The sequence below is a fragment of the Mandrillus leucophaeus genome, unplaced genomic scaffold (genome assembly GCF_000951045.1).
Source record: "Mandrillus leucophaeus isolate KB7577 unplaced genomic scaffold, Mleu.le_1.0 Scaffold421, whole genome shotgun sequence".
Classification (NCBI taxonomy): domain Eukaryota; kingdom Metazoa; phylum Chordata; class Mammalia; order Primates; family Cercopithecidae; genus Mandrillus; species Mandrillus leucophaeus.
The window spans coordinates 3247266-3260069 of record NW_012104488.1 but is presented as its reverse complement, the minus strand read 5'-3'; the positions used below and the strand labels follow the sequence as shown (position 1 = coordinate 3260069).

General features: G+C 40.8%; 1 protein-coding gene across 5 annotated transcripts in view; it reads right to left on the bottom strand.

Moving 5' to 3' along the window:
• The window catches only part of DCLK1 (doublecortin-like kinase 1), a 369212-nt gene that overhangs the window by 91838 nt on the left and 264570 nt on the right, over positions 1 to 12804 (bottom strand). For 4 of the 5 annotated variants that reach the window (XM_011993009.1, XM_011993008.1, XM_011993012.1 and 1 more), the window contains exon 4: positions 10038 to 10154. In XM_011993009.1, coding sequence (XP_011848399.1) covers positions 10038 to 10154 — 117 coding nt within the window. The remainder of the gene's footprint in view (positions 1 to 10037; positions 10155 to 12804) is intronic. The other variant, XM_011993014.1, reaches the window with a different exon arrangement.

Genomic DNA, 12804 nt, shown 5'->3' with positions numbered 1-12804 from the left:
GGGGGTGGCGATTCAGGCACGCTGCCAGGGAGATCTGGCTTCCTGCCTTAGACTCTCCTTTACTCCCTAATCATGGTGTAGGCTGTTCATTCCCTAAAATCTCTTTCTCAGCTTTTGTTCCTTGCTTGCCACATTGAGAAGAAAAAAAAAATGCAGGGGGTGGGGGGCACATTGGGGATCAGTTGAGACCAAGAGAAAAGAGACAACTACCTAACAGAGGGAAGATGATGTACTTTTTCCCTAACTGTAGCTTCCTGGGTGCTCACCTCATGGGTGAGGTGGAGCTCTGATTTTCTCCATGTCTGTCTTCTCTTCTTGAACTCAGACAATGGGTCCAATTCAAAGAAACCATCTACTGAGAATAAAGGGAAGGAGGGGCCCAAGGAACAGAGGAGAGGGAGACAGGGATATGGCTCTGTGAATTAATTTTTTAAATAAATACTTCCAAAGGCGCCAAACCTCAGGAAATTTAGGCAACAGCTCCTAGTATTTCTCAGTTCATTCGTGTGGTCAACATTTACCCAGCAGTTACCATGAACTCACAGTCACTGCAGAATGCACAAAGAACCCCTGCTCTCAGAGACCTTGCAACTGAGCAAGGTGGTACAACGTGTCATCGGTGAATCAGCTGCTGCAGTACTGCAGGGCTGGGGAAGACCCTGGACAGCGAAGTGATCCGGGAAAGTGGCAGAGGTCTGCAGGGCCAAACTGGGTGAGTGGGCTTCAGACAGCTGAAGAAACAGAGGAAGACATTCTAGCAAGACCAAGTGAGAGGAATAAAGGGATGAGGTGGAAAAGCCCAAGCTGGTGACAATTTAAATTTGTTTCTAGGATGGAGCATGGGTCCAGAGAAGAAATGGGAGACATGACTGTAAAGGAAAATGTCCTCCACTTGAGAATGAGTCCAGACTTTATTTGGCAGACAACAGGTGATGGCAGCAGGTTGGACATTGGTGCCCAAGGCAGATGTAAGATAAAGTGGGAGGATGTCAGCTAGTGATGGCATCACCACAGGGAGAATGGTGACCCACTGAATGTGGACAGGGTGGGGAGAAAAGAGTTGGTGACGATTTGGGGTACAAGAAAAAAAATTTAATTAAACAATGAAAAAAGACCAACTAGAGTCCTGTGATATAAAATTAGGCAATTTTTGGATCTGATCCCTATCAGCTGGGATTCAAGAACAGGCTATGGTTATGACAGGGGAACTAGGGACCACAAGCACCAAGGGTCAGGGTGGATGGCGGTCCTGGGGCTGATCCCTACCAACCAATTGCTGCAGGACAGCTCCCGCTAGAGTAAAGCCTGGAGCCAGCCTGGGAGAGGACCCACGGTGACCCCCAAAAATGATACTCCCAGACCAGGTCCCCCTGCCATCTGGTATTACCCATTCCTTTGTAAGCCACAGTGGCATCCTCATTGCTGAATCCTATGATCCCCATTCAGTTCTCATGCTACCTGACATCTCAGCATCAAGCATTTCTGCCCCTTCCTTCATCTCAAAACTTTCTGCCCCTTTGACTTCTGTCTCTGTACTCTTACTGTTCTTCCCTGCTTCTTCCGATTGCTCTTAGAAATGCAGACTTACCCCATGGTTCCATTTACATCTTTACAAATCTGTTCTTGAGGCAGCAGGGAGGTACCTTACGTTTCTATTATTCAAATCACTACAATATACCAGGGTCTCCCAAATATATATCGTTAGCTCAGATCTCCTGACTTAGAACAGTTTTTTATTTCCAGTTGCTTACAAACATTTCCAAATCACCTCACACTCCACATATCTAAAATGAAACTCAGTCCCTACCTCTCCTCATTCAACAAACCTGCTTCCTATCTCTGATTCCTCTCTCTTCTTCTAGCCTCACATCCAGTTCAATTTCTGGTTTCATTTCCCTTTGAGGTCTCCCCCATTCCCAACGATGCTCTTTCAGTTCTGTCTGGACAATTTCATTTCAGGATGACTACAATGGCCTCATAGAGCCTTCCTGGCCCTTGGCCTTTCATAGCAATTTTTTCTACCACCGTGCCACTGTTTCCAAAACTCAACTGCGATCTTTCATGGCGTGGTGAAAAATTCCCTTTCACTTCATAATACCTACAACCTATAGCACAAATATACTTCCACGACCCTGTGCAATTGGACCACAACCAATGGGGCTACCACTATCTTTCCAACTCTTTCTTAGAATTCTAGCCTGCGTTTTTATTGAACAAGCAACTATTCCCTAACTATGCCATATAGTTTCATGTCTTTGTGCCTTAGCTCACATTGGTCGGGAATGCCCTCCTGGCTCTTTTTTACATCCAAATGTATAGATCCTTTTCTCTTGGAAGAGCTCTCTGACCCTATTAATGAGATCTAACCTGTTTCCTCTAGATCATCACAGCACTTATTACACTATTACAGTTACGTGGTATACAGTCAAGTACCACATAACAATGTTTTGGTGAACAATGGACCATAGATCCGATGGTGGTTCCATAAGATTATAATACTGTATTTTCACTGCACCTTTTCTATGTTTACACCTGTTTAGATGTGCAAATGCTTTTCACTGGTTACAACCGCTAGAATATTCAGCACGATAACATACTGTATAGATTTATAGCCCAGGAGCAACAGGCCATACCACATAGCCATGTGTAGCAGGCTACACCATCTAGGTTTGTGTATGCACACTCTAGGATGTTTGCACAATGGCTAAATTGCCTAATAACACATTTCTTGGAAGACATCCCCACCATTAAGGGACACATGGCTGTATATGTTTCTCTCCCAACTATAATATAAGTAACTTGAAGGCAAGGACTGTGGTTTAAGCATCTTTGCACCCTTGGGACCTAATGCATGTCTGGAACACAGTAGATACTCAGGAAATATTTAATTAACGTGGGGCATTAACAGTAAGAAATTTATACAAGCAGTTGATGTAGGCTGCTGCCCTCAAGTAGACAGTAAGTCAAGATAATGGTTCAAGGCTTTGAAGAGTATCTTTGGAGGTTCTGCTTGGGTGAGCACTACGGAGAGTTGGTGGATGCAGAGAAAGAAGAAATGGAAGGAGGGATGAGCCTTACGTGCAGCCAGAAATTCCAAAGACACAAGGGATGACTCACCAACCTCTTGATTTTCTTGATGCATTTTGTTCTCAACAATTCCCTTGGAGCTCCAAAGCAAAAAAGATTCTCCATACATTGTATAAGGCTGAATTCTCTACACTAAAGGAAAAGACTGAACTAAAAATTAATAGCTGGCAATCTACCTTTGAAGGTGTTTGATATAAATCAAAAGGATTTCACAAACTGGACTAGTAGTGAGCTGATTAAAATTCTCTTCACTTCCCCAGCTTTGATTCTTATCTGCATATGCTGCATAAAATATTTTTATAGAACTGTAAAAAAGTAAAATTTAAATAGCATGAATAAAAAGACTTTAGGATTTCTGGAGTCACACAGAAGTTTTAAGACTGGGCGTTCAGAATGGTGCTTTGTCATGGTAGATGTTCATGAACTAAGCCATTTGTCTTTTCCTTCTTTCAAATGTTTGCCCTTGCATCTCCAGCACCCAACGTTGCTGGTCCACTATAGATTCTCAATGCATACTGAATGAATGAATGGTTGTTGCCATGAATGGTTCTACTCCAGTCTATAAGCTTCTGAAGGGCAAGAAAATACATTATCTCATATTGGAATTGAAAGGTGTGAGGCACTCATTGGGCCTCAGTGATGTCTGCTATGGGTTCCACAGACAGAGATTCTAAATACAGGGTATCATTCTATGATAAAAAGTTGGCTATCTAAATGGAAATAAAAACTCTAAAACAAACAAAATATGCCATTTTTCTTCTCTCTCTTTTTTTTCGGAATGGGGTCTTGCTCTGGCATCCAAGCTGGAGTGCAGTGGTGTGATCATGGCTGACTGCAGCCTCAAACTCCTACGCTCAAGAGATCATGCCACCTCAGCCTCCCAAGTAGCTGGGACCACAGGTGTGCACCATTACACCCAGCTAGTTTTTAAATTTCTTGTAGACACAGGTCTCCATATGTTGCCTACGTTGGTCTCAAACTCCTGATCTCAACCAATCCTCCTGCCTAGGCCTCCCAAAGTGTTGGGATTAAAGGTATGAGCCACCATGCCTGGCCCCAGAGCTTTCCCAAATCCAAGAAAAGATCAAAATTTTGAAATCTGTAAGTTTTAAGGAGAACTGCAGCTATGAAACTTCAAGATAAACACAGTTTCCTTGTAAGATTAAGAAAACAATATAAAGCCAACTGAAATTTTATCAGTCTTTATTAAAACCAAACTAATGCATATTTTATTTTTATTTTTAGAGTTATTTTGTTATAACTTCCTTATGTAGATAAAAAAAAATTGCTTAAAAGAATTTCACTTTTGCCACTGCACTCCAGCCTGGGTGACAGAGTGAGACCCTGTCTCAAAAATAAAAATAAATAAGTTTACTTTTAACTTATACATTTTACTAGATCTGTGTTCCAAATATATACACACGTATGAAGAGTCAACCCATATGAAACTCTTTACTCCTTACAGATTCTTGTTTCTTTAAGAAGCAGCTAGAATTCATTTTCCAATTTCTTAGTGATTCATCCTCCAGCATCTCAGCACGCAATTTATCTGGAGGCTCTTTATTCTTTTCATGTGTTATTAAGGCTTCTGGTTTCTCTTTGCTAGCTCTGTTTGCCTTCTTTCAGCCTTTTCTGTTATGGAGACTAATCATAATTCAACGGGTATGTGAATTATGTTATCTGTGAGGCCTCGATCCCTACGCTTCTTGAGAATAGGGGCATCATTAGTGCCTAGGAAATGCCTGACACTAGTTGGTCTGTAACTGATAGTTCTGAAAGTGTAAATGAACTTTACACTTTAATAAATCATTTTGAATCACTTTTAGCGCTACGAAGAGAACTGGGTAAGGGACAAAGGGAGGATTTACAGAAGTTTCTCATTCTTGTTCTAATGCTGACTTACAAGGGAGGTTTCTGTCCAGCAACGCTATTCATCAGGAATTTGGGGTAAATCATTCACCTCCTGGAACTCTGGTGCCAAGGGACTAATACTTAGGCTTATGTTGCAAGGTGTTGTGATGCTGTGAATTGCACTCTCAAACCAGGGACTAGCTTAATTTTTTTCTGGATCGAAACTCTAGTAAGTGGAGGTAAAGAAATAGGTATCAAGGACTGCCAGCCTTGTGTGTCTAGAGCACCAGAAGCCCCCGGTGCCAGCCCCGAGGTGCCATTCTGAACTCTGGGACTCAGAGCAAAGCAGTTATCCCAGCCCTGCCACTGTGTTCTTATTTCCACAGAGATAATAATAACTTGCCTTATTTGCTTGCTGTTAGGAAATTAATAGGAGGATCAAAAAAGATTGAAGAAAGAAAAGCCGTATGTAAACTATAATGTGTCAGGTAAATATAAGTTAACCATGTTATATTCATAGCAGCATAGCCTGAAAATTGCATAGATCTTAACTTTATAATATGCTCCAATTTCTATATAATATAGGAAACTGAATACTGGAAGTAGAAATTTAAACACTGAAGTAGAAATCATTATAAACTTTAGGTTAATGTTTTAGGGGAAAACAAAGACTTTTTTTTTTTTTTGAGACAAGGTCTCACTCTGTCTTCCACACTGGAGTGCAGTTGTGCAATCTCAACTCACTGCAACCTCTGCCTCCTGGGGTCAAGCCATCCTGAGTAGCTGGGACCACAGGAAACACAGGCTAATTTTTGTATTTTTTTTTTAGAGACCAGGTTTCACTAGCCTGCCTTGGCCTCCCAAAGTGCTGGGATTATAGGCATGAGCCATCACACCTGGTCTAAAGATGCTTTAACATTAAAAAGTCCAGTGGTAGTTGGGTTTGGGGCAATACCAATGTTGATGGAGTATTTAAGTAAAATTCATGTTTGAGTCCATATGATTGATGAAAAACACTAAACAGGCTGTTTTAAGAAAATGTGATGCAATCCGTATAGAGATAATTCAACGTGCCTTTCCACTAGTTCCAAAAGCCTTAGTTGAGTAGGGACAGGAGACCTGGGCCAGAGCAGTGGAGGGGCCCCAAGAGAGGGGCTTCCCTGACATCCAGCAGCTGCACTTGCCTCCAGGAGAACTGGCAGAGCTGCCGAACTCCTTAACCCCTGGGTCTGGTTCCAGGGAAAGGAGGTGGTCCTGAGGTCACTGGCACAATCCACACATTTGTGACTGGGAGTCGACTGCTCTGTGAAACTCTCTAAATTGGAACCACCCAAAGGAAAGTGGGAACAAGTCCCTCTTGGTAGCAAGTCAGAATCAAGAGACAGTCAGTGCATATAATAAGCTCTTACATAATCAGGAAATGGTTGCATGTTATCTCCTCCAGGTCAAAATGCAGCAAGTTGAAAATTTTAAATGCATAAAAAGCTCACATTAAACAAAATATGATTAGTGTTATATAATTAATTTTGACCTAGAAGTTAAAGACACCTAGAAGTGCTAATTTTTCAAGAACGTGTTAATTTTAGAATGAATTTGGACTCTACTTTCTTTATGAAAATGATACTACTTGGTATGACTTACCTATCACAAATTTCAAGTTAGTGCTGGTCAGTTCAACCAGGTGTCAACTAGAGTTGAAAAGGACTTCAAAGAAAAAATAGAATGTGGAAATGCTTGTTTGGAGCAATCTATTGATTTTGAGGCAATGCGTCCTACCCATTTTAAACTTCTAAAAGGAATAATTACAAATGTTGGCAGTGACATACAAGTACATTTAATATATTTGCCTCTCTTCTTGAGTTTCCAAAATTACTTTCCAGAAATGAATATAAATTCTTACAATGCTGAATAGTGATTACATTACCAGTTAATTATAAAATGAAATTATTGCCTATATGCATAAATATCTTTTTAAGATTAGACTCATCAGTCCATTCTTTAACATGTACACAAGAATCTGATCTATTCTCCATCTTTATTGACTTAAAGGGAGAAGAAAGAAGGGAAGGAAGGAAGGAGAAAGAGAGAGAGAGAGAAAGAAAGAGAAGAAAGAGAAAGAAAGAAAGAAAGAAAGAAAGAAAGAAAGAAAGAAAGAAAGAAAGAGAAAGAAAGAAAGAAAGAAACAAACAAACAAACTTAAATCCAGGAATATCTAACAACCTACAGCTCTTAACAACAAAGCTGCTAAAAACAATGACAATAAAAAATTAAAAGCTATAGTGCCTATTGATTTTCTTAGAATATCTGTAATATAAAAAACATAAGAATTTGGCTAATCACCCATTATTAGATGCATCTGCCCCACATTTTTTTTTATTCATCTTATATACTGAGAGGAAGAAGATAGGAAAGGTTAAGTAAAATTTAAGTCAAAGTTGGTTTGGATGGAGAACTAATTTTGTTTTTTAATATTGATGATTTTTAATAGTATTGATATGGTTTCATTAATATAGGCTCTCCTTCTCTTTCACATCCTTGTATGATTGCATTAGGTAGCCAAAATTTTGGGGGCAATATGCTGGCTAGGCTTATGATTTTGCTCTCCTTTATTGCTCCATGGGAGTTCATCCTATAGCCCAGATTTATTTATTGATTTATTTATTTATATTTTTGTTTTGAGACAGTGTTTCACTCTGTTGCCCAGGCTGGAGTGTAGTGGCGTGATTTCTGCTCATTGCAACCTCTGCCCCCCAGGGTTCAAGTGATTCTCCTGCTTCAGCCTCTGAGTAGCTGGGATTACAGGCGCCTGCCACCACGCCTGGCTTATTTTTGTACTTTCAGTAGAGATGGGGGTTTCACCACATTGGCCAGGCTGGTCTTGAACTCCTGACCTCAAGGGATCCACCCCCATCAACCTCCCAAAGTACTGGGATTACAGGTGTGAGCCACCACACCCGACCCTACAGCCCATATTTAATCAGAGAAAGTGAGAAATGGTCTTTAGTTAAGACTGAACATCCTCCACAGAGCTCAATATTAACCTGGACAGTTGGACAAGCTCAGTTCTTCCAGGGGAGTTTTCCATGCAGCAATTCCAGGATCACTCTGTCATTTTGTGGAGGTCTTCTTCTCTATGTGTGGGTGATATTTCTCTTGAAGACACACTTTCCCCGATATCCTGGGGAAGGGATCATCGTCAGAAAGAAATTCTCTCTTCTCCCAGGTGACTGACTCTCTGAAGCCAGGCCATTGCAAGGAGGGAGAAAAGGAAGTTGGCATATGGTACTCTCCTTTGTTCATTGCTCTTTTGGTCTACACATCAAGGTATCTAAAAGGTCTGCTCTTGGATTGCAAGAACACTGATGGACATTGTTACTTGGAGGCAAAGAGGGAGGTAGAAAGGAAGTCATCTCTGTCATGCCAGTAAATGAAGATGAACAAGTCATATCTTTCCCTCCAGATTATCCAGAGTCAAATGATTTTCTGCATTTACTTTATTTCTGTTTTCCATAACCCACTGCTTCTCAAAGTGTGCATTGGAATCAGCTGGAGGGCTTGGGAAAATCCAAATTGCTGGGCTCCAGTTCCAGAGTTTCTGATTCAGTGGTTCTGGAGAGGGGGCTCAAGGCTTTGTAGTTCTAACAAGTGCTCAGGTGATGGTGATGCTGCTAGTTTGAGAACCACTGCCTTTACCTACTGTTTCTCAAAATGTGGGCCATGGACTACCAGATCCTAATCACCTGGAGTACTTGCTGAAACACAGGTTTAGGTCCTTACTCAGAATCTCAGGGTGTGGGGGGTCAGGATGACAAACTTCACCAAGTTCCCAAGTGACTCTCATGAACTCTAAGCTTTGAGTCTACTGCCTCATCCTTTAGCAATGCCTCATCTTAGGGCTCCATCCTATTTAGATGAGCAGTGTCATACTAAGGAAGGAGTTCTCAGCTCACCCTTAACTACAGAGGCAAACAAGATGCATCTCAAGTGCCAGCTGTGCTCTGAAACATATTTCCTGACTGGCTAGGATGCAGGCCATGCTGTGGGAAGGAGGCATTGGCAGCCCATCGATGCCACCCTAGGCTGAGAGTCAGAGGGGAAGGTGGTCTTTGGAGATCTGTCTAGAGAATAGCAGTAATTGGTAAAACTCCAAGGGGAAGGAGACTCTTAGAGAATCAAGGTGGGCTGGGTGGTCTAGTCGGCCCATGACCTGTAACGGTCTATAATGATCCACCCTATGGAAAGTTCCTTCTTAGGCAGCCTCAGCTGAGAGCTCTTTTCACACTCCCCCTGGCCAATGCTGTTGAGTAAAAGAACGCCTCCAAGTAGGCCCCAGAGGTCTTTATTCTCATTTATAAGAGCTTCTTGTCTTCATAAAATCAGGTAACAATCACTTTGACATTTGTATCATTTAATAATTCCCAATCAACAATTTGTGTCATTTAATAAATAATTCCCTTTAATAATGATACAGACTCTTCACCTGAGATAAATGAATAAGAAACTTTCTAACTGACTTCATGTCAGTTTTAAAACAAAAAAGGAGAAGGTAGGGTTGAGGCGCTCATCTTGTGCATGCACAGCCTCTCCAACACCAGCACTAGAACCCACTGAGAGGCAGGCTCAGGCCAAGGTCACTGCAGCAATCCCTGCTCCACCCTCTCAATCTCACTACCTTTAGCTTCAGAGCCATGAAAGGAAACTGAGAGCCAAAAGTGTGTTTAACAAAGGTTCAGCGAATACAAATGGGAAACTTGTCATAGGCCAGTCTCAGGTAGGATAAATGCTTTAACAGAGACTTCCAGAATCTGAAAGATTAACTTCGATGATAGAAATGATACAAGATGGTAACGTTCTTCTATTTGTGGGCAAATCTGGGTTTCCTGAATCTTCACTAAGCACCTATTTTGAAGCTCAATGCTTTTTCTTGCAGCCAATATGCTAGACTCCAGCAAATCTGTTCAACCGCTCTAACATGTTCTAAAATTATAAACCGGAACCTACACTCGCTTAAAAACCTCACACTCTGGGCTTCGCACACCCTCTGCTCATCCTGTGTCAGGAACAAGGCAATTTCTTCAAAATCTCCTCTGCTGCTTTACCTGAGCTGGTGGAGGCAGGGGACTTGCTGCGCCTGGACGGTCCTGGGCTCTTGGTGGTGCTCCTGCGGGATGATGAAGCTATTTTGGTGTAAGAAGTGGACTTCACCACTCGACATTCTGGGGAAAGAACAACAACCACACATCATTATGGGTTAATGGCACACACACCAACTCAAAATGCACAATAAACCTGGAAGTAGAAATATACGACCATCCTCAGTCACATCTACTTCCCACCAGACAGATTCTTGTCTATGACAATGGAACCAAGAAAACAAAGAGGAAGGACAGGATGGGCTTCTTAGACATGGAAGTAAATAATACTTCAATCCCCCTAGGTTACATTCCTTACAATAATATTTTGGCTAGATTGGGAGTGATATAGGCTAATAAAGAGGTGTTTTGTTGGGTTTCTGTCTACTCACTCCTTGAGTTATCTGTATGTGTGGGTCTCTTAGGATAAACTGTTGCTGCTTCCAAGGAAAATGTTAGAAGAAAGGTCAACCCCATAAACCAAGAAATGTGGTGGTGGAAGATCCCACCCACCACAACAGGACCAAGTTTATTACTGTGGGTCCTCACGGAGATAGTTGTGTGTCTTTATGATATGTGGGAGATGTCAGCATTTGCTTGGAAGGGGTAAAACTGGTGAAGAGGTGGTATTTCCCTGCAACAAGGGCATCCTGCCAGCCTGTGCCAACACACAAAGCTGCCACAGAGCTTATATTGTGTCTGTGAAATGGTTTGTGGCTTGAGGATGAGAAACAACTTCACTTCTATTAGATTTAAATTCTCGGTGTTCACGTCCATTATATTCAATGCTGAACATCTTAAATGGCAGAGCTTTCTATTTCTCTCTTAATGAGCTCCCTTGACCAATTATGATGCTGTGCAAAGCCACATATCTTGTTCTCAAGAAACTGCTTCTAATAATTAACAAACATTGTACGCTTGTAAGGATAATCAATGTTCACTGTAGATGGAAAAATATAAAGCATATTTAAAAACACCCCCAATAACCCATGATCAAATGATACTTTATTTTTGGAGGGGGGGTATACAAACTTCTAGAATTTTTTCTATGCATTTATATATTTCAGCATTAGGATTTGTTGATACATGTTGATCTGTCACCGGCCCTTTTCACAATACAGTATCTTGTGAGCATTTTCACTCTGTTATTTAATGGCTGTTGAGCATCCGACTGCATGGAATACCATAATTTACTTAACTGAATTCCTACTACTGAATATGTAACTTGCTTTCAGTATTTCACTGTTATAAATAATTATTCAGCGACACCTTTGTAAGTGAGTATGCAGTTATCCTATCATTCCCTTATAATAGATTTAGTCCCTGGCACTTGACACTTAGTTTCTAGTAGCCAGAAACCAAGGGTACACTGGGGGTGCTCAGAAATATTTACCGACCCTTTTCGTTTTAAAAAATTATAAATTCAAAATTAAAAAGATAGCAATAGCTATTTGTTCTTTCCCCTTCAGTATCACTACCTTTGTGATATTGTTCTTTCCCCTTCAATATCACTGCCATTTTTAAGTGTATGGATCTTACCATAGCTTTTCTAAGCCTTATATAAAGACATATATACATAGCCAGGTTTTTGTTTGCTTTTTATAAAAATGGCAAAATAGTGACATATTTTATATATTTTTCATATTTATATATTATAATCATCTTTCTTGGTCAATCCATAGCAATCAAAACCGTTTTTCTAAACCCTGCATCATATTTTGTAATATGTTTATATCACAATTTATTCAATCATTCCCCTATTGATGGAAAGTCAGGTCACTCCTTAGGGATTTCTTCTTTGTATTTTCCAACTTAAATAAAAAATTTTAGAGACAAGCCTGGCCAACATGGTGAAACTCCGCCTCTACTAAAAATACAAAAATTAGCCAGGTGTGGTAGTGGGCGCGAGTAATCCCAGCTACTCAGGAGGCCGAGGCAGGAGAATCACTTGAACCTGGGAGGTGGAGGCTGCAGTGAGCCAAGATCTCAAAAACATAAATAAATAAAAATTAAAAATTTTAAAATTAAAAAATTTGCTGAACAAAGTGGATTTGGTGAGTTGAAAGAGAAGAACTTTTTAAAAGCTCTGAATGATGCCCTCCAGAAAGTCCAACTCAAACAAATTGTACTTTTTTTTTCCTCAAGACAGAGTCTCACTCTTGTTGCCCAGGCTGGAGTGCAGTGGCATGATCGCGGCTCACTGCAACCTCCACCTCCCGAGTTCAAGAGATTCTCCTGCCTCAGCCTCCCAAGTAGCTGGGACTATAGGGCACCCTCCACCATGCCTGGCTAATTTTTGTATTTTCAGTAGAGATGGGGTTTCACCATGTTGGCCAGGCTGGTCTCGAACTCCTGACCTCAAATGATCCACTCACCTCAGCCTCCCAAAGTGCTGGGATTACAGGTGTGAACCACCGTGCCTGGCCTCAAATTGTACTTTTACAGACAATGAGTGGTCATTTGCTGGGTCCCTCATTGAGGTTAGGTATTATATTTTCAAAAAATCTTTGCCAATTTCTAAACAAATATTGGATTTCCTTTTTTGAAATCTGAATTGGTTTGATTGCCAGTAAAGTTGTACATTTTTCCCACATACATATTAGCCATTTGGATTTCTTCTTTTGCAATTACTTATTTATGTCCTACTTTCTCTTATTGGTTTGTAAGAGTGTATTCTATATGAAAATCTAACACTTATTCTATCATGTTATAAATATTTATCTTTGTAGGTAGT